The sequence below is a fragment of the Triticum aestivum genome, chromosome 3B (assembly GCF_018294505.1).
Source record: "Triticum aestivum cultivar Chinese Spring chromosome 3B, IWGSC CS RefSeq v2.1, whole genome shotgun sequence".
Taxonomy (NCBI): domain Eukaryota; kingdom Viridiplantae; phylum Streptophyta; class Magnoliopsida; order Poales; family Poaceae; genus Triticum; species Triticum aestivum.
In genome coordinates, this window is record NC_057801.1 from 570,765,659 (window position 1) to 570,788,133 (window position 22,475).

General features: G+C 45.3%; 1 protein-coding gene across 1 annotated transcript; it reads right to left on the reverse strand.

Moving 5' to 3' along the window:
* Positions 1-19,759: 19,759 nt before the first annotated feature.
* Positions 19,760-22,475, reverse strand: LOC123070974 (uncharacterized). The gene is made up of 4 exons (XM_044494414.1): positions 22,101-22,475; positions 21,887-21,997; positions 20,806-20,874; positions 19,760-20,139 (listed from the first exon to the last, which is right to left on the reverse strand). Exons 1-4 carry the CDS (start codon positions 22,356-22,358, stop codon positions 20,086-20,088), a joined length of 492 nt encoding a protein of 163 aa, XP_044350349.1. The 5' UTR covers positions 22,359-22,475; the 3' UTR covers positions 19,760-20,085.

Sequence of the window (22,475 nt, forward strand, 5' to 3'; positions counted from 1 at the left end):
GATGTACCGAAGTTTGTTTGGAGTCCCGGATGTGATCACGGACATGACGAGGAGCCTCGAAATGGTCGAGACATAAAGATTGATATATTAGACGGATATATTTGGACACCGGAAAGGTTCCGGGAGAGTTTGGGAATATACCGGAGCTCCGGGAGGTTACCGGAACCCCCCGGTAAGAATATGGGCCTTATTGGGCCCTAGTGGAAGGGAGGGAGAAGGAGCAAGGGAGGGGGCGCCCCCCCCCCAAGCCCAATCCGAATTGGGAGGGGGGCCGGCCCCCCCTTTCCTTCTCTCCTTTCCCCTCTTCCTTCCTACTACTACTACTCCTTCCTTCCCCCTCCATCTTGGATTAGGAAAAGGAGGGGAAACCTACTTGGAGTAGGTTTCCCCCCCCCCCTATGGCGCACCTCCCCCTTGGGCCGGCCACCTCCTCCCTCCCTCCTTTATATACGGGGGTAGGGGGGGCACCCTAGACACACAAGTTGATCATTAAGATCGTTCCTTAGCCGTGTGCGGTGCCCCCCTCCACGATATTACACCTCGGTCATATTGTAGCGGTGCTTAGGCGAAGCCCTGCGACAGGAGAACATCAAGATCGTCACCACGCCATCGTGCTGACGGAACTCCTCCCCGCGCCTTTGCTGGATCGGAGATCGGGGTGTGTCATCGAGCTGTACGTGTGTCAAGAACTCGGAGGTGCCGGAGTAACGGTGCTTGGATCGGTTGAACCGGGAGGACGTACGACTACTTCCTCTACGTTGCGTCAACGCTTCCGCTTCGGTCTACAAGGGTACGTAGACAACACTCTCCCCTCTCGTTGCTATGCATCACCATGATCTTGCGTGTGCGTAGGAATTTTTTTGAAATTACTACGTTCCCCAACAGTGGCATCCGAGCCTAGGTTTTATGCGTTGATGTTATATGCATGAGTAGAACACAAGTGAGTTGTGGACGATATAAGTCATACTGCCTACCAACATGTCATACTTTGGTTCGGCGGTATTGTGAGATGAAGCGGCCCGGACTGACATTACGCGTACGCTTACGCGAGACTGGTTTCACCGTTACGAGCACTCGTGCTTAAAGGTGGCTGGCGGGTGTCTGTCTCTCTCACTTTAGTTGAACCGAGTGTGACTACGCCCGGTCCTTGTGAAGGTTAAAACGGAGTCTATTTGACAAACTATCGTTGTGCTTTTGATGCGTAGGTAAGAACGGTTCTTGCTAAGCCCGTAGCAGCCACGTAAAATTTGCAACAACAAAGTAGAGGACGTCTAACTTGTTTTTGCAGGGCATGTTGTGATGTGATATGGTCAAGACGTGATGCTATATTTTATTGTATGAGATGATCATGTTTTGTAACCAAAGTAATCGGCAACTGGCAGGAGCCATATGGTTGTCGCGTTATTGTATGAAATGCAAATGCCCTGTAATTGCTTTACTTTATCACTAAGCGGTAGCGATAGTCGTAGAAGCAATAGATGGCGTAACGACAATGATGCTACGATGGAGATCAAGGTGTCGCGCCGGTGACGATGGTGATCACGGCGGTGCTTCGGAGATGGAGATCACAAGCACAAGATGATGATGGCCATATCATATCACTTATATTGATTGCATGTGATGTTTATCCCTTATGCATCTTATCTTGCTTTGATTGACGGTAGCATTTTAAGATGATCTCTCACTAAAATTATCAAGAAGTGTTCTCCCTGAGTATGCACCGTTGCCAAAGTTCGTCGTGCCCAGACACCACGTGATGATCGGGTGTGATAAGCTCTACGTCCATCTACAACGGGTGCAAGCCAGTTTTGCACACGCGGAATACTCAGGTTATACTTGACGAGCCTAGCATATGCAGATATGGCCTCGGAACACGGACACCGAAAGGTCGAGCGTGAATCATATAGTAGATATGATCAACATAGTGATGTTCACCATTGAAAACTACTCCATCTCACGTGATGATCGGTCATGGTTTAGTTGATTTGGATCACGTAATCACTTAGATGACTAGAGAGATGTCTGTCTAAGTGGGAGTTCTTAAGTAATATGATTAATTGAACTTAAATTTATCATGAACTTAGTCCTGGTAGTATTTTGCAAATTATGTTGTAGATCAATAGCTTGCGTTGTTGCTTTCATATGTTTATTTTGATATGTTCCTAGAGAATACTGTGTTGAAAATTGTTATAAGCAATGATGCGGATTGGATCCGTGATCTGAGGTTTATCATCATTGCTGCGCAGAAGAATTATGTCCTTGATGCACCGCTAGGTGACAAACCTATTGCAGGAGCAGATGCAAACGTTATGAACATTTGGCTAGCTCAATATGATGACTACTTGATAGTTTAGTGCACCATGCTTAACGGCTTAGAATCGGGACTTCAAAGACGTTTTGAACGTCATGGACCATACGAGATGTTCCAGGAGTTGAAGTTAATATTTCAAGCAAATACCCGAGTTGAGAGATATGAAGTCTCCAACAAGTTCTATAGCTAAAAGATGGAGGAGAATCGCTCAACTAGTGAGCATGTACTCAGATTGTCTGGGTACTTCAATCGCTTGAATCAAGTGGGAGTTAATCTTCCAGATAAGATAGTGATTGACAGAGTTCTCTAGTCACCATCACTAAAGTTACTAGAACTTCGTGATGAACTATAGTATGCAAGGGATGACCAAAACGATTCCCGAGCTCTTCGTGATGTTGAAATCGACGAAGGTAGAAATCAAGAAAGAACATCAAGTTTGATGGTTAACAAGACCACTAGTTTCAAGAAAAAGGGCAAAGGGATAGAAGGGAACTTCAAAAGAACGGCAAGCAAGTTGCTGCTCAAGTGAAGAAGCCCAAGTCTGGACCTAAGCCTGAGACTAAGTGCTTCTACTGCAAAGGGAATTGTCACTGGAAGCAGAAATGCCCTGAATATTTGGTGGATAAGAAGGATGGCAAAGTGAACAAGGGTATATTTGATATACAGGTTATTGATGTGTGCCTTACTAGTGTTTATAGTATCCCCTGAGTATTTGATACTTGTTCGGTTGCTAAGATTAGTAACTCGAAACAGGAGTTACAGAATAAACAGAGACTAGTTGAAGGGGAAGTGACGATGAGTGTTGGAAGTAGTTCCAAGATTGATATGATCATCATCGCACACTCCCTATACTTTCGGGATTAGTGTTAAACCTAAATAAATGTTATTTGGCGTTTGCGTTGAGCATGAATATGATTTGATCATGTTTTTTGCAATACGGTTATTCATTTAAAGTCAGAGAATAATTGTTGTTCTGTTTACATGAATAAGACCTTCAATGGTCATACACCCAATAAACATAATTTGTTGGATCTCGATCGTAGTGATACACATATTCATAATATTGATGCCAAAAGATGCAAAGTTAATAATGATAGTGCAACTTATTTGTGGCACTCTCGTTTGGGTCATATCGGTGTAAAGCGCATGAAGAAACTCCATAAAGATGGATTTTCGGAATCACTTGGTTATGAATCATTTGATGCTTGCGAACCGTGCCTTTTGGGCAAGATGACTAAAACTCCATTCTTCGGAACAATGGAACGAGCTACTGACTTATTGGAAATAATACATACTGATGTATGCAGACCAATGAGTATGAAGGCTCGTGGCAAGTATCGTTATTTTCTGACCTTCACAAGATGATTTGAGCAGATATGGGTATATCTACTTGATGAAACATAAGTCTGAAATAATTGAAAGGTTCAAAGAATTTCAGAGTGAAGTGGAAAAATCATCGTAATAAGAAAATAAAGTTTCTGCGATCTGATCGCGGAGACGAATATTTGAGTTACGAGTTTGGTCTTCAATTAAAACAATGTGGAATAGTTTCACAGCTCACGCCACCTGGAACACCACAACGTTATGGTGTGTCCGAACGTCATAACCGCACTTTATTGGATATGGTGCGATCTATGATGTCTCTTACTGATCTACCAATATTTTTTTGGGGTTATTCATTAGAGACAGCTGCATTCACATTAAAAGGGCACCATCTAAATCCGTTGAGACGACAACATATGAACTGTGGTTTAGCAAGAAACCCAAGTTGTCGTTTCTTAAAGTTTGGGGCTGCGATGCTTATGTGAAAAAGTTTCATCCTGATAAGCTCGAACCCAAATCGGAGAAGTGCGTCTTCATAGAATACCCAAAGGAAATTGTTGGGTACACCTTCTATCACAGATCCGAAGGCAAGATATTCGTTGCTAAAAATGGATCCTTTCTAGAGAAGGAGTTTCTCTCGAAAGAAGTGAGTGGGAGGAAAGTAGAGCTTGATAAGGTAATTTGTACCTTCTCCCGAATTGGAAAGTAGTTCATCACGGAAATTAGTTCCAGTGATTCCTACACCAATTAGCGAGGAAGCTAATGATGATGATCATGAAACTTCTGATCAAGTTGCTATAGAACCTCGTAGGTCTTCCAGAGTACGGTCCGCACCAGAGTGGTACGGTAATCCTGTTCTGTAAGTCATGTTACTAGACCATGATGAACCTACGAACTATGAGGAAGCGATGATGAGCCCAGATTCCGCAAAATGGCTTAAGGCCATGAAATCTGAGATATGATCCATGTATGAGAACAAAGTATGGACTTTGATTGACTTGCTCGATGATCAGCAAGCCATGTTAAATGAATGGATCTTCAAGAGGAAGACGGACACTGATAGTAGTGTTACTATCTACTAAGCTCGACTTGTTGCGAAAGATTTTCAACAAGTTCAATGTGTTGAATACGATGAGATTTTCTCACTTGTATCGTTGCTTAAGTCTGTCTGAATCATGTTAGCAATTGCCACATTTTATGAAATCTGGCAAATGGATGTCAAAACTGCATTCCTTAATGGATTTATTAAAGAAGAGTTGTATATGATGCAACCAGAAGGTTTTGTCAATCCTAAAGGTGCTAACAAAATGTGCAAGCTCCAGCGATCCATCTATGGACTGGTGCAAGCATCTCGGAGTTGGAATATACGCTTTGATAAGTTGATCAAAGCATATAGTTTTATATGGACTTACGATGAAGCCTGTATTTACAATAAAGTGAGTGGGAGCACTACAGCCTTTCTGATTAGTATATGTGAGTGACATATTGTCGATCAGAAATGATGTAGAATTTTTCTGCAAAGCATAAAGGAGTGTTTTAAAGGAGTTCTTTAAAAAGAAAAGACCTCAGTAAAGCTACTTACATATTGAGCATCAAGATCTATTGAGATAGATCAAGACGCTTGATAAGATTTTCAATAAGTACATACCTTGGCAAGATTTTGAAATAGTTCAAAATGGAATAGTCAAAGAAAGAGTTCTTGCCTGTGTTGCAAAGGTGTGAAATTGAGTAAGACTCAAATCCCGACCACGGCAGAAAATAGAAAAGAGAATGAAAGTCATTCCCTATGCCTCAGTCATAGGTTCTATAAAGTATGCCATGTTATGTACCAGACCTATTGTATACCTTGCTCTGTATTTGGCAAGGGAGTACAATAGTGATCTAAGAGTAGATCACTGGACATTGGTCAAGAATATCCTTAGTGAGGACTGAGGAAATATTTCTCGATTATGGAGGTGATAAAAGAGCCCGTCGTAAAGAGTTACATCGGTGCAAGCTTTCACACTGATCCAGATGACCCTAAGTCTCAATCTGGATACATATTGAAAGTGGGAGCAATTAGCTAGAGTAGCTCTGCGCAGAGAATTGTAGACATAGAATATTTGCAAAGTACATACGGCTCTGAATGTGACAGACCCGTTGACTAAGCCTCTCTCACGAGCAAAACATGATCAGCACCAAGACTCCATGGGTGTTAGAATCATTACTATGTAATCTAGATTATTGACTCTAGTGCAAGTGGGAGACTGAAGGAAATATGCCCTAGAGGCAATAATAAAGTTATTATTTATTTCCTCGTATCATGATAAATGTTTATTATTCATGCTAGAATTGTATTAACCGGAAACATAATACATGTGTGAATACATAGACAAAACTATGGTCACTAGTATGCCTCTACTTGACTAGCTCATTAATCAAAGATGGTTATGTTTCCTGACCATAGACATGTGTTGTCATTTGATTAGTGGGGTCACATCATTAGAAGAATGATGTGATTGACATGACCCATTCTGTTAGCCTAGCACTTGATCGTTTAGTATACTGCTATTGCTTTCTTCATGACTTATACAAAGTTCCTGCAACTATGAGATTGTGCAACTCCCGTTTACCGGAAGAACACTTTGTGTGCTACCAAACGTCACAACGTAACTCGGTGATTATAAAGGTGCTCTACAGGTGTTTCCGAAGGTACATGTTGAGTTGGCATAATTCGAGATTAGGATTTGTCACTCCGATTGTCGGAGAGGTATCTCTGGGCCCTCTCGGTAATACTCATCACCTAAGCCTTGCAAGCATATAACTAATGAGTTAGTTATGAGATGACGTATTACAGAACGAGTAAAGAGACTTGCCGGTAACGAGATTGAACTAGGTATTGGATACCGACGATCAAATCTCGGGCAAGTAACATACCGATGACAAAGGGAACAAAGTATGTTGTTATGCGGTTTGACCGATAAAGATCTTCGTAGAATATGTAGGAACCAATATGGGCATCCAGGTCCCGCTATTGGTTATTGACCAGAGACGTGTCTCGGTCATGTCTACATTGTTCTCGAACCGTAGGGTCCGCATGCTTAAGGTTTCGATGACAGTTATATTCTGAGTTTATGTATTTTGATGTACCGAAGTTTGTTCGGAGTCCCGGATGTGATCACGGACATGACGAGGAGTCTCGAAATGGTCGAGACATAAAGATTGATATATTGGACGGATATATTTGGACACCGGAAAGGTTCCGGGAGAGTTTGGGAATATACCGGAGCTCCGGGAGGTTACCGGAACCCCCCGATAAGTATATGGGCCTTATTGGGCCCTAGTGGAAGGGAGGGAGAAGGAGCAAGGGAGGGCCCCCCCCCAAGCCCAATCCTAATTGGGAGGGGGGCCGGCCCCCCCTTTCCTTCTCTCCTTCCCCCTCTTCCTTCCTACTACTACTACTCCTTCCTTCCCCCTCCATCTTGGATTAGGAAAAGGAGGGGAAACCTACTTGGAGTAGGTTTCCCCCCCCCCCTATGGCGCGCCTTCCCCTTGGGCCGGCCACCTCCTCCCTCCCTCCTTTATATACGGGGGTAGGGGGGCACCCTAGACACACAAGTTGATCATTAAGATTGTTCCTTAGCCGTGTGCGGTGCCCCCCTCCACGATATTACACCTCGGTCATATTGTAGCGGTGCTTAGGCGAAGCCCTGCGACAGGAGAACATCAAGATCGTCACCACGCCGTCGTGCTGACGGAACTCCTCCCCGCGCCTCTGCTGGATCGGAGATCGGGGTGCGTCATCGAGTTGTACGTGTGTCAAGAACTCGGAGGTGCCGGAGTAACGGTGCTTGGATCGGTTGAACCGGGAGGACGTACGACTACTTCCTCTATGTTGCGTCAACGCTTCCGCTTCGGTCTACGAGGGTACGTAGACAACACTCTCCCCTCTCATTGCTATGCATCACCATGATCTTGCGTGTGCGTAGGAAATTTTTTGAAATTACTACGTTCCCCAACACAAGGCCCATGTTGCTCAGAAGGAGGGTCGTCGTCGCGACAACAGGATCTTGAGGGCGTGCGGCGAGGACGTGGACAGCGGCTCTAAGAGGCACATCACCCCCGAGGCTGCCTGGATGGCTAAGCAGGGCTACAAGTGGACCGATTCTGAGGAGGAGTACATTCCTGCTGCGGAGTCTGGCGACGAGGAGTCGTTTTCTGCCTGAGCTACCACCTTTGTTGTAGGTGCCCTCTCTGCCTTTTTGGTGTCTCGATGCCGAAGGGGGAGAGAGAGTAGGATCTGTGTGCCGTGTGTTGTGTGCTTCGCCGTTTGCTTTGCTTTCCGTATGTTGAACTTGTTTGCTTTGGTTTGGTTGTGCTCGTGAGAATATGTTTATCATATGGTGTAAGACATATGCACTCTATGGTACCTTATTACCTTATTGAGCTTATGCTATATTGTGCTATTTATGTTTTGCTCATATTTACTATCTTGTTTAGTGTTAGCCTTATCATTGCAAGATATGCTTTATCTCTAAAATATAGGGGGGGTGGTGATCCTAGTATTCGTGCCGTGCAGTCCAAAGCACTTTACTCTCTATCACGAATCTAGGGGGAGTTCGTCTATATTCTAGAGATGAGGGGTTTGCTTGTGCTATATTCTTTCCCTTTGTGTACTGTCATCAATCCACCAAAAAAGGGGAGATTGTAAGGGCATTCTTCTCCCTTGGTAGTTTTGGTGATTGATGACAGTGCTTTTGCGGACTAATCGTGTGTATTGAGCTTTTCAGATATATCATGACTAAACACAAGACGATTTGATGCCCCTCGAAGATTATTGAAGACGGGTTTCTCTACGGTTCTTTTCGGTGCAGTTGAGTCATAGGAAAGCCGTACTATTAAGAGGGGGTCCGCTTTAGAAAGGTTTGGGTGGAATCTCATGTACACGTCCCTTTTGCACCACCTTTCCTTTGGCTCTTTGGAGTTTCCTCCGTCTCACCTTGTCTCTGCGAAATGAAGGACTCCGAGTTGCTCTTCTCAGGCTGGCGGTAGTACTGCTCCTCTGAGCGGTACTACCGCAGGAGCCAGCGGTAGTACCGGGATCTGGCATGGTAGTATCGTGGGCTTCCACGGTAGTACTACTCCTCCTAAGTGGTAGTACCGTGAGTTCTGGCCTGGTGCTGCTACTCAAGTGGTAGTAGGGGCGGATGTAATTTTTTACATCCGCGCCCTACGCTGTAGTACCGTGTTGCGGCGCGGTAGTACCGTGTCGCCTGGCCAGGTACAACAGCAGGAGCGGATGTAGGGGCGGATGTAAATTTTTACATCCGCACCCTTCACGGTAGTACCACACCCCTGGTTCGCGGTAGTATCGTGTTGGATTTTCGCATCGATAAAATCTCAGTGGAGGTAGTCACGGATGTAATTTTTTACATCTATGCCTACCGTGCCTAGACTGTGGCTGCCCTGCGGTAGTGCCGCACAGGGTCACGGTAGTACCGTGCCTGCGGTTCTACCGCGCCCTGTCTGTGCTCTTCTGTTCAGGTCCAGGCTCTGCCGCGCCCACGGTAGTACCGCTCCTGTGGTGCGGTAGTACCGCGGGTCGCGGGCTGAGTGGTGGGTAACGGTTGGAATTGTCCCCCACTATATAAGGGGGTCTTCTTCTCCAAGAAGACTCACCTCTTCCATCCCTAAGCTCCATTGTTGCTCCAAGCTCCATTTTTGCCCGATCTCTCTTCCTAGCCAATCAAACTTGTTGATTTGCTCAGTATTGGTTGAGAAGGCCTCGATCTACACTTCCACCAAGAGAAATTTGATTTCCCCCACTAATCCGTAGCGAATCTTGTTACTCTTGGGTGTTTGAGCACCCTAGACGTTTGAGGTCACCTCGGAGTCATAGTCCATTGTGGTGAAGCTTCGTGGTGTCGTTGGGAGCCTCCAATTAAGTTGTGGAGATTGCCCCAACCTTGTTTGTAAAGGTTCGGTCCCCACCTTCAAGGGCACCAATAGTGGAATCACGGCATCTCGCATTATGTGAAGGCGTGAGGAGAATATAGTGGCCCTAGTGGCTTCTTGGGGAGCATTGTGCCTCCACACCGCTCTAACGGAGACGTACTTCCCCTCAAAAAGAAGGAACTTCGGTAACACATCCTCGTCTCCACCGGCTCCACTCTTGGTTATCTCGCGCCTTTACTCTTGCAAGATTACTTGTGTTATATCCCTTGCTTGCTTGTGTGCTTGTTGTTGTTGCATCATATAGGTTGTTCACCTAGTTGCATATCTAGACAACCTACTTTGATGCAAAGTTTAATTTGGTAAAGAAAAGCTAAAAATTGTTAGTTGCCTATTCACCCCCCCCTCCTCTAGTCAACTATATCGATCCTTTCACCCGGGAGTTTGACGGCCGTTTGAGGGGCCCATCTGGGTCAAAAAATAGTGACCGGACAGGTGACAAGGCGGCCCGCCCGGGCATGGCCGTTTGAGGGGCCCGTCTGGGTCAAAAATAGTGACCGGACAGGTGACAAGGCGGCCCGCCCGGGCATATGAGGCGGGTTTGAGGCGTCCGGCTGTAGGTGCTCTTACTACCCTCATTTGTTTGAGCGTCAACTAATTCGAACGAAGAAAGTGCCTAATTTGATATTTTTTTTGTGAACGATTTGAAGGTGGATTGGCCAAGCACAGTTTGTTGATTACTAAAGAATAAAATTGGGATTGGTCTCCTTGGTTGGGGCAGATGTAAGTGGTTGTTGCATGCATGGAAGGAGAAACAACTACCAATGGGAGGCAAATATATTCTACTCTTATCATATGCCAATTTTGAAAGCTCCAAAGGGGTATGCGAAAGTGTCATGGATGTTATGCATTGATATGCTTTGGTCAAAATTGAGTTTTCCTACGAGAGAGGGTGGTCATGATTTTCCATATTTACGCTCATTTTATTCAGCAATCTTTGATAATCCACTATCAAGAAAATTCTGAAGTGTGATGTTATCGAAGGCTACGTAGGAGCGGTTCAAATGCCTACTTCAAACCATTGTTGCCTCGATCTAAACTTTTAAATGCAAATATATTTGGAGAATCCGGGGATAGCATTTCATTTGGGAAGACCCTGGAGTCCATCAAGCTCATCAAGGAAATACTAACCCTAGGAGGGAGGGGATGTCATTAGAAAAGTGAATAATCCCATACACCCATTGACTGCAAAAATGGGTTGAATATCTTATAAGGTTTATATTCTGACCAGTGGATGTAAGAAAAATATTACAAACAATGCTTAACGTAAAGATTTTTGATGAATTCGTTACACGACAATATACAAGGTGGAAGCAATTCTCGGTCCAATATCTTATCATGTGGAGTGGCGGCATCAATTTGGCCACATAAATCTATAGCCTTGACCATCGACAACTCATTCTGCATCGGATACTCTTTGGAACGTGTACGTGTCGGACAAGGTAAAGGTTCATTATTGGAGGGCGCTACAAGGTGTTATACCTGTTGGAAATATGAGCAAATTACTAAGAGATTTAATCCGAATAAACAGAAGATAAATCATGACTACAGTAGCAGAGATTGAACTAATCATGCAAACTAGCATAGCAGATGAACAGATCACATCCAGGGCACATACTAGAAACATGAATTCTACCACGATCTCGAACAGGAAAGATAGAATCACATACAATGCAGCAGGAGCAGCACCGCCGGCATTGACGTTGTCGCCCATGTTGTCGAGGATGAGGTTGTCGAGGTCGGGGAAGAAGTCGTACTTCGCGAAGTCGTCGCTGCCAGCAGTCGCACGAGTGCGCTCCCCAAAAACCTGGTCGCCTCTCTCCCGTACAGGATCACGAGAGGCGGGGTTCCGGACGCCTGCTGTCCCTTCTCCCGGTGCACGCCGAAAGGAGGGATGGAGAAGACTTGTTTGGCGACGCAATGATTTGGAACTATGGTGAGAAACCATGCAAAGCGGCGGCGGCGGCTAGGGTAGACGTCTGACTGACTATATAGTGCGGGCCGGGTAGGTCGTGGGAGTAAACCCCACGTCCGAGTCGTCGCGATCCAAAAGAATCGAAAATGGTTCAGTAATTAATGTGTCCGTTAATTATTAATTAATGACTCATTAATTTTTCCCGAGCAGAAAAAATATAGACAACATGCATAGCTCTGTCCTCGGCTCGGCTCAATCCCGCAACCCGCGGCGCGTCGTGACGAGGCGAGGCGAGGCGTGGCAAGGCGAGCAAGGAGGAGGAGCGCGCGTGTAGGTCTCCTCTTCTCAGGCTCATACAAGTGGTAGAAGAGGTCACCTTATAAAGAGGTGCAACTCTCTCTCAACTTATGAGGTGGGACTAAACTTTATCCTCACTCACTCCACTCACATGTGTGCATGAATGGGCCAAGAGAATTTCAGAATTTTAGTTGGGCTTTGGGCCAAAAGCCCACTAGCAAACTCCAACAATCCCCCACAAAGTCTCATTAGCACATTTCACCATTTGGTTCCAAAACATTGTTTATATACCGGTGCTTAGTGGAGACTGTGAAGTTGAACTTCCACTTAGAGATTTATGCTACAATAGATCACAACTTGAATAGTGGACTATGCCTTGAACTACAAGTTTTATGCGAGACTAGTTTCACACAAATTCTTGACCGATACTGGGCTGCCGCAAGGCTTCCCCGCGGGTGGAGCGTATACATCGTACTCCAGGGCCTTTCATGAATTTATTAGAGAGCACCCACTTCTCACAGACTGCGACGTTAATAGTCAAATTCATATAGGTGTGTTCCTCAGGAGATGCTCTGCAGGACAACATCTCTGCTTACTCAAATAAGCCACTTGGAACACATTAAGATAGATATCAACCTGCCATGCAGATCAGGAGAGTATTGCATCTTCACGGAGTGGGATAATTAAAATAAGGATACTCTCCTCTCAGCTGACCAATAGCTTGTCTCTCACTTCTACTTCACGGGATCTCCGATCACATAGAGTGGGTTACCACTATGGACAACTCATGCGGTCGGTCTCAAACCCATCTCCATCCATGCATTATCTATCACATTATGTGATAGACCCTTTGTGAAGGGATCTGCCAAGTTTTTTGACGTTTGGATATAATCCAACATAATAACTTCGGAGTTCCTCAGTTTCCTGACAGATTTTAACCTCCTCTTCACATGCCTTGAGGGCTTCATATTGTCCTTAGAACTGTTTATCTTGACGATCACAGTTTGATTATGAAAGTTCATCAGGATAGGGGGTATTGGTTTTTCAACCATAGGTAAGTCCATCAATAGCTCATGAAGCCACTCTGCTTCAACAGCGGCAGTGTCTAATGCTGTGAGTTCTGCTTCCATAGTTGACCTTGTTAAGATGGTCTGCTTGCAAGACTTCCAGGAAACAGCGCCACCACCAAGTGTAAAAACATAACCACTTGTGGCCTTAATCTCATCAGCATCAGTTATCCAGTTCGAGTCACTATAACCCTCCAGTACCCTTGGATACCCGGTGTAGTGAATCCCATAGCTCGTAGTGCCCTTCAAGTAGAGCATAACTCTCTCAAGCGCACGCCAATGATCATCTCCCGGTTTTGACACAAATTGACTCAGCTTGCTCACAGCAAAAGAGATGTCAGGCCTCGTGGCACTCGCCAAATACATAAGCGAGCCAATAATCTGAGAATACCTCAGTTGATCTCTAGCAATCCGTCGATTCTTTCGAAGCAACACACTAGCATCTTATGGAGTTGGAGAAGGCGTGCAGTCGCTATACCCAAAATGACTCAGGATCTTTTCCACATAGTGAGACTGAAGCAGTGTGATCCCACCATTCTCATCTCTCAATAGCTTGATGTTTAAGATAACATCAGCTACTCCTAGATCCTTCATCTCAAAACAGCGAGATAAGAAATCCTTAACCTCCTTGATTAAATCAAGTTTGGTTCCAAAGATCAATATGTCGTCGACATACAGACAAAGAATAACTCCTTCGCCCCCACCATGGCGATAGTACACACACTTGTCACCATCATTTACTACAAAGCCGACAGCAGTTAATGTTCTTTCGAACTTCTCATGCCACTCCTTAGGAGCTTGTTTAAGGCCATATAAAGACTTTAATAACTTGCAAGAAGACCATGTGAGGCAGCCAGTGATAGTAGCACCCGAATTGTGGTCAGTCTAGCCACGGGTGAGTAAGTATCAAAGAAGTCTTCACCTTCTTTCTGGGTATAACCCTTAGCCACAAGCCGTGCCTTGTACTTTTCAATCGTACCATCAGGTCTAAGCTTCTTCTTGAACACCCACTTACATCCTACAGGTTTGCACCCATAAGGATGGTCAATGATCTCCCAGGTTCCGTTAGCTAAGATGGAATCCATCTCGCTACGAACAACTTCCTTCCAGTAGTCAGCATCAGGAGATGCATAGGCTTCTGAAATAGTCCTGGGTGTGTCATCCACAAGGTACACAATGAAATCATCACCAAAGGACTTTGCAGTCCTCTGTCTCTTACTCCTTACAGGAGTTTCATTGTCATCCTCAACAGGATTCTCAATGTGTTCCATCACAATGGTGGGTTTCAGGAATTACAGTGAGTTCCTCACTAGATGGAGTAGGTATCTCCTGATTTGATGAACTTGACATATCCTTCATAGGAAATATGTCCTCAAAGAAAGTTGCATCATTAGACTCCATAATCGTACCAATATGCATGTAGGATACCTCAGATTTTATTATCAAAAATCTATAGCCAATGCTATGAAAAGCATAGCCCAGAAGAACACAATCCACGGTTTTTGGTCCAAGCTTGCGCTTCTTGGGAATTGGTATATTGACTTTCGCCAAACAACCCCAAGAACGTAGGTAAGAGAGTTTCAACCTTTTCCTTTCCCATTCCTCAAATGGAGTCATGGTCTTATGCTTTGTGGGAACTCGGTTTAGGACATGACACGCGGTCATTAGCGCCTCCCCCCACCATTCCTTGGAAAGACCCGGTGTGTCTAACATGACGTTAACCAAATCAGTTAGAGTTCGGTTCTTTCTTTCGGCCACCCCATTAGACTGAGGTGAGTAGGGAGGCGTCCTCTCATGGATTATACCATGTTCCGCACAAAACAGATCAAATTCATTGGAAAAATACTCTCCACCACGATCGGACCTAAGCCGTTTAATTTTTCGATCAAGTTGGTTCTCTGCCTCAGCTTTATAGTTTTTGAAGAAAGTTAAAGCCTCATCTTTTGATTTCAGAAGATACACATAACAATGTCTAGTGGAATCATCAATCAACGTCATGAAATATCTCTTTCCACCTTTTGTCAACACGCCATTCATCTCACAAAGATCAGAATGTATAAGCTCTAGTGGCGCCAAGTCTCTTGCCTCTGCAGTCTTATGGGACTTGCGAAGTTGTTTAGCTTGCACACATACTTGGCACTTAGAGTCTTTGACAGTAGAGATTTTCGGAATTAAATTCATATTGGCTAGCCGCGTCATGCAACCAAAGTTAATATGACAAAGTCGTGAATGCCAAATATCCGACTCATTATTGTGGCAAACATTATTAATAACTTTAGTACAAATTTCTGACAAAGATAGGCGGAACAAGCCTCCGCACTCATAGCCTTTTCCAACAAATTGTCCACACTTGGAAATTACAACTTTATTGGACTCAAAAACCAACTTAAAACCATCTCGACATAAACAGGAACCGCTAACGAGATTTTTATTGATGGACGGCACATGATGAATGTTCTTCAGACGCATGGTCTTGCCCGAAGTAAACTTCAGATCGACCGTACCGACACCCTGAACGATGGCATGTGACTCGTTCCCCATCAGCACGGGAGAAGTCCCTGTGACCTAGTAAGAAGAAAACATTGAGGCGTCAGCACAAACATGTACATTGGCACCGGTATCAATTAACCAATCAGGAGATTGAAATACTGAAAGCATGGTAGGAAGAATACCGTACCCTGATTCCTTCATATCAGTATCACCGATGACAACATTAGCGGACTTGCCGCTCTTCTCATGTTCACTCTCCTCAAAGCGGTTAGGACACTTCGGAGCCCAGTGATTAGGATCACCGCAAACATGGCAAAGTCCCTTCCCCTTCTTGTGAGAATTCTTCTTGAAGTTGATAGAATGTGATGGCTTGTTCTTTGTATCAAACTTGCCTTTGCCCTGAGTTTTGTTCTTGTTGTTTTTGAACTTGTTGGGCTGGAAGTTCTTCTTTTGTACCATGTGGGCACTAGAAGCTCCCTCAGCAACTCGAGCATGTGTGTCCTTTGCTCTTGCCTTCTCTTCAACATCAAGAGTACTAATGAGATCCGCAACGGAAAACTCTTGTCTCTTGTGTTTCAGGGAAGTAGCAAAATTGTTCCACAAAGGTGGAAGCTTGGCAATGATGCCTCCGGCAACAAATTTGTCCGGCAACACACACTTGAAGTACTCAAGTTCTTTTGCGAGCGACTGTATCTCATGAGCCTGCTGTACAACAGAGCGCTCATCAGTCATCTTGTAGTCATAGAATTGCTCCATGACGTACAACTCGCTGCCGGCGTCCGAGCCACCAAACTTGGCCTCGAGCGCAGCCCACATGTCCTTGCCATTGTCAAACGACATATACGACTCCACAATGGAGTCATTAAGAACACCCAAAAGAGCGCCTTTAAAGAGATTATCGATATTCTCAAAAGTTTCCAGCTGTGCTGGATTAAGATCGCCCTCGGGCTTGCCCTTGGTGGCGTCATAGCAGCCCATGGTCTGAAACCAGTAGACTGCTCTCGTGCGCCACCTCTTATATTGCGCCCCCTTAAAGGCAGGCGGCTTCAGATGTGTAGCAAAACCACTCGGAGCAAATTGCCTATAATCGGGTTTTTGGATTGTTGGAAATATGAGCAAATTACTACGAGATTTAATCCGAATAAACAAAAGATAAATCATGACTACAGTAGCAGAGATTGAACTAATCATGCGAACTAGCATAGCAGATGAACAGATCACATCTAGCCACAATCTCGAACAGAAGATATAGAATCACATACGATGCAGCGGGAGCAGCACCGCCGGCATTGACGTTGCCGCCCATGTCGTCGAGGATGAGGTTGCCGAGGTCGGGGAAGAAGTCATCGTTCGCGAAGTCGTCGCTGCCAGCAGTCGCGCGAGTGCGCTCCAAAAAAAACCCGATCGCCCCTCTCCCGTACAGGATCACGAGAGGCGGGGTTCCGGAGGCCTGTTGTCCCTTCTCCCGGTGCATGTCGAAAGGAGGGATGGAAAAGACTTGTTTGGCGGCGCAATGATCTGGAACGGTGGTGAGAAACCATGCGAAGCGGCGGCGGCTAGGGTCGACGTCTGCCTGACTATGTAGTGCGGGTCGGGTAGGTCATGGGAGTAAACCCCACGTCCGAGTCGTCAAGATCCAAAAGAATCGGTAATGCGTTCGTTCCTCGACGCGGCGAGCGAGGAGGAGGAGCGCGCGTGTAGGTCTCCTATTCTCACGCTCATACAAGTGGTAGAAGAGCTCACCTTATAAAGAGGTGCAACTCTCTCTCAACTTATGAGGTGGGACTAAACTTTAGCCTCATTCACTCCACTCAAATGTGTGCATGAATGGCCAAGAGAATTTCAGAATTTTAGTTGGGCTTTGGGCCAAAAGCCCACTAGCAAATTCCAACAATACCTCTGTAGTTTCGCGGCACATTGGAACAAGCGATCAATACCCTATAGGCATGCCAGCTTCACAACACATAAGACTAGTCATAGTGGGAGTAACTTAGGTAGTAACATAGCACATCCCAAGACATATATGCTTATGTGGCATGAAGTTAATGAGGAGAGAGGTGCTTGTGATAACATAATATGTTACCATAACATAACGCACCTCAATGCAGTCTACAATATAATAAATGAAGGCTTACATGACACTACACTTATGTAACCACCCACTATGATGGTACTAACATAGACTAGTAACATATGCATGTTACTAGTTTAAGTTACTATGCAATATGACTAGCCTAACATTAGTTGTTTGGCTGTCCAATGACAAAGGAATTTGGCGTGCATTTTGTTTTCCGAAATGGACCAAAAGAGTCGCCTCATCTCATTAATTAAGGAGGTGAGTCACAAAGTAAGAAAGAAAAAAGGAAACAAAGGCATGTGCAAAAGGTTACTCTCCTAATAAAATGGCACTCGAGTGCCTAGCATAATTAACGGTGGGACGTATTGGATATTCAAAAGGCGGACCCAAAAATCTGCCATTACACACTTTTTACGCACAACTCATAAGGTAGCTAATTTTGTTTCTTGAATAAATTATCATGTAACTGGGTCGATGAGTCATTAATTTTATTTTTAGTTTAGCTACCCATGATGCCATTCCCTAAAGAAAATAACACTATCAGTGGATGAACTGAGCCTAGCCGCTTATTGCAAAAAAGAATTTGCTTGCTTGATTTAAGTTATCGATGCTAGTGTTAGAGTCGCCTTTGCACCTTAGACTTGGAAGTATGACCGACAAGAAGAACATATAGTTGTGGAGGACGAGAGATAAGAGTTGGAAACATATGGCAAAGTGGTGGCAAGTGAAGAGAAGGGCGGCGGCAACACGAGAGACTAGATCGGGAAGGCAGAGGAAGGCTAGGGGCTAGCGCCCATGAACGGCACACAACAACTTCGAATCGAAAAGGAGAAATTAAAGAGTCTGCCACGAAGGATTCGGGCCAATAACTTGAGATCCAAATTTGTCTCTTAAGAGTTTGTCATGCATGTTGCTTCGGGATGTTGGTCCTTATGAGCACGTGCACGAAAACTTCCCAATTCTCATTGACAAGGTCAAGCAGGCTTTGGTACGAGAGCGGCGATATCAACACATCGGCGGCCCGTTCTGATGCTAGCGGCGGTCGTTCGGTGGTACAAAGATCTTGATATAATTTTTATTACATTTGAGTTGCTTAATACTACTTCTGATGAACTTTTACACTTAAAAAAGATAGCATCCTTAAAACAAGATAGATCCTAGATCCTAGATTTTTTTTTTCGGGAAACCCAGATCCAGACTTGGGAGCAGATCATTCTCACGTTCCCACGCTTGGAAGGAAGCCTCCCAAGTCCACGCCGCAGCAACGCGTGGTGCCACAGCACGTTTGGCGAGAGAGTCGCGTGCACGCGCCCTACGCAGCGCGTGCAGATTCGGTCTCCGGAACGAGGATATGCCAGTGCTGAATGCCGATACGCCGTTGCGGTGGTGCCCATCCGTTCGCTAGCTTGCGTTGCATGGTCCCCGCCCGTGCCGGCGTGCAGTGCGCAGAACCCCGTAGCGAGCGATGGTCCACCGGACCACATGGACCGTGCACGATCGTGAGTAGCAGACCGTCGTGTTCCTCTGGCATATGTTTCACGCATCAATCCATCCTCTGGCCGTGATTCGCATCCATGGGAATTGAGGACACGCATGCGGTAGAACGGAGCGAGCGTGCTAATTTTAGCCGTGTGGATGGAGCTTTCGATCCCGGTGTTTCCGGTGCGTGGGGAGGGGGAGCACCGCCCCAAGGACTAGGGGCCTGTGTTGTGGCCACGCCCACGGGAGACCGGGGCATTCTCGAGAATTCGAGATGAAAGGAACTCGCGTCACCAAGTTCATACCCAAGTCCCTATCTAATTCAACCAACAATTCAGTCAACCACCCGTTTCTTTTGCGCTCGATTGCATGCTTTGTAGTATTCGTGTACAAGTCGCACTCCGACAATAACAAACCCATACGGGAGGGGAGCTCCATTCGTACTAGTGCAGTATTGCGCACACGCTTTCGTCATACAAGAGAAACGCCAAAAATGTTTCGTCCCGCACAACGCAACACAAAAGGTGAAGGTATGCCCAGTTCGCCATCTCACCTGGCATGTGGCGAAAAAGGTTGCTCTCACATATAAGTATTATTTTGTACTCCAAAGATATATTTCTTTACCCAAACACTCCTATATTAAACGCTCTTATATTTCTTTACAAAGGGAGTAATGCTTATATATATATAAACTGAATTTTCAAGCATAGGGTTGCAGTTTTTTTAGCATGCTTAGTTTGATTAAGCCTTGATGTAATCGAACAACTTTTCTTTAAGGGTACAAAGAGAGATGGTGATTTGTACCACACTTTTTGATTCTCTTGGCAACTCAGCATTGTATTCTCAACGGTTCACGAGTATAACAAATGTATTACATGTTGAAAACAATTTATCACGGCGCAAACTGAGCCCAGGGCGCATACAAGATTACTCTCGAAATTACTTGCTAATCCTGCTGTGTTCCCGACACCATATCTCGTTCCATCAAGTGATGCAGCAGCTCAAGATACACAAGGATGTTGTTTCTCCGTGGGCTCGTCTATTTGCAAGTCTTGTAGCTTCATCAGGCACTGTGGGTAGTCTGGGTACAAACAACATCAGCTAGGTAGTGGAGGAACCAATCTGGCATGCGCGCCTACTTATGTGCTATAGAAGATGAGTCCATGACGCTGCATGATTTGTCCATGAACTGCAAAATGGGCACAAGAAGTGAAGGAGATCAGCACTTGCCGACCAAGTAGGCCGATATCACAGCGTATGATATACGAGTGCACGTTTCTTACAAAAACAATCCACAATATAAGGAGGTCAAAATAAAGATTTCTTCTTCAACAACTACCAAGAGAACCTACAAATTCTATTGGGGTGATAAGAAGCGAGCATACAACCCACTGGAGAGAACCAATTACTGACAGAATACTGACACTACCACAGGGTGTGAGTGAACCCCACTCAGAATTCAGATCAAACCATGTATATATAAGCATTCCAACAACTGAGGAGTAACTAATGAAACTTATCATGACAAGAAACCAAAAGCTATACACAACGACCAATAATCTTTTTATTTTTCGGGGATTAACCACCAATAGTTGATAAGTCCTAAACCACACACCAAGAATACTAGGAAGTGCTTAAACCAGAAGTTGCACATGATTATGGTTGGCTGAGGCCACTGCAAATGAAAGGTTTGATGGCCCTACTGATCAACACATACTTGGAGTTAATAAAGATAAAGATACTCCCTCCGTAAAGAAATATAAGAGCATTTGGGAATACTTCATAACTCATCAAAACACAAAATGCAAGTATGTAACCGAACTACAGAAGGAAAAATATCAAGTTAAAGTCATACCTTCTTCATGGAGTGTAATTCCCGGCCAAATGGTTCCAAGAACTTCATCTCTATATCTAGGGGCCAAACCTGCATAGAGATAACAAAATAGTAAATATCAAAATTAGCAAATGACTTTTGACTGCTTATCATCTGCAACATTTCACATTTTGGCTATACATACTATTGGCGCTATACAAAAATAGTAAATATGCAGAAAATGAAAGATAAACAAGCAAAAGAAAAACACTATGTGTGTGTATATATGTAAACACCGGTCAGGCTGAAGGCACAGCTAACTGAACTTCTCAAGTATTTGGATGCCATATATGTGACAATTTATTCAGCTATCCATTTAGATGCTTGAAACCATCAACAAGAGAATGAAATGGGCTATAGTATAGTACTCCCTCCGATACATATTACTTGTCACAGTCCTAGTGCAAATTTGTAGTGCAGCTGTACTAAGACTGCGACAAGTAATATGGATCGGAGAGAGTATAAGAGTTCTGACGTAAACACACACACCATGATATGCAAACAAACAATGATCTCAGACAATTGCTGGTGGTTTCTTTTATCAAATTAGAGATACTGTAAAACATGAACCTTATAATGCCAACCGTGTCCAGTGGTCATAGACTAGTTTCCCACAACAGAAGGAACACATCACTAATTACATGATTGCTTTCCAACAAGTGAACGTCATCTTTTTTCTTTCAATTGGTGTGACTACGAAACCTGCAAACAAACTAACAGAACATGTGTGGGCTAATAAAAGTATAGCGCACACAACTACAGATGATAACCAACGAACAACCACTATCACCAAAGTATCCAATCAGAGGCGGAATCAACCTAATATCATTATGACATGGAATCAAGTGGATTTATTCAACCATGATGCATAATTGAGCGAATCTATTCGATCATGATGCAGAATAGAAGAGAAACATGGCACGCTTCACCTCAAAAACTATGATCACACCATTCAACAGCTAGATCGACAACATAGGCGTAACGGTCAGATACTGCTAGACAGCTACTAGATCAAAACGTGGGCGTAACGATGAGATAAGGAGAGGGATAGATGGATTTGTACCTTGAGTCCCATCAGCCGCAGAGGCGCCTGCTGGCCGGGCACGAGGCACTCCGGGCCAGCAGCCTCAGCTACGGCCTCCATGGCCAGCCCCATCCCTATCGGATCCGGATTCTGCAGAGAGAGAGAGATGGGGATCAAATTCAGGCCTCCCCTCACCTACCCACCAACCGACGAAAATTGAACCAAACCAAAACCAAGGCGGAGCGGTACGTACCCTCATGATGGCGAGGGCGTAGGCGGAGGAGTCGTCCTGGGCGACGCGGAGGACGGGGGCGTGGTGGATGCGCGGGACGGGGCGGATTCCGGCGGAGCCGGCGGCCGCGACGCGCCAGGGCGCGTCGTCGCCGGCGAGGTGCGGGCGCTTGGAGGCGGCCGCGGTGGGCGAGACGGACGAGGCCGTGGCCGGGGCGGCGGAGGCCGCCGCGGGCAGGGCGGCCGGCGAGGAGGCGGTGGTGGTGGTGAGGGACGCCATCGGGAGGGAGCGGGGAGCAGGGAGCGGTGGGGCGCTCGCTCGCTCCGGTCCGGAGAGGATAAGGCGGGGGGAGGGACGGAGGGGGAGACGAGGCCCGTTCCGTATGCGTGTTGGCTC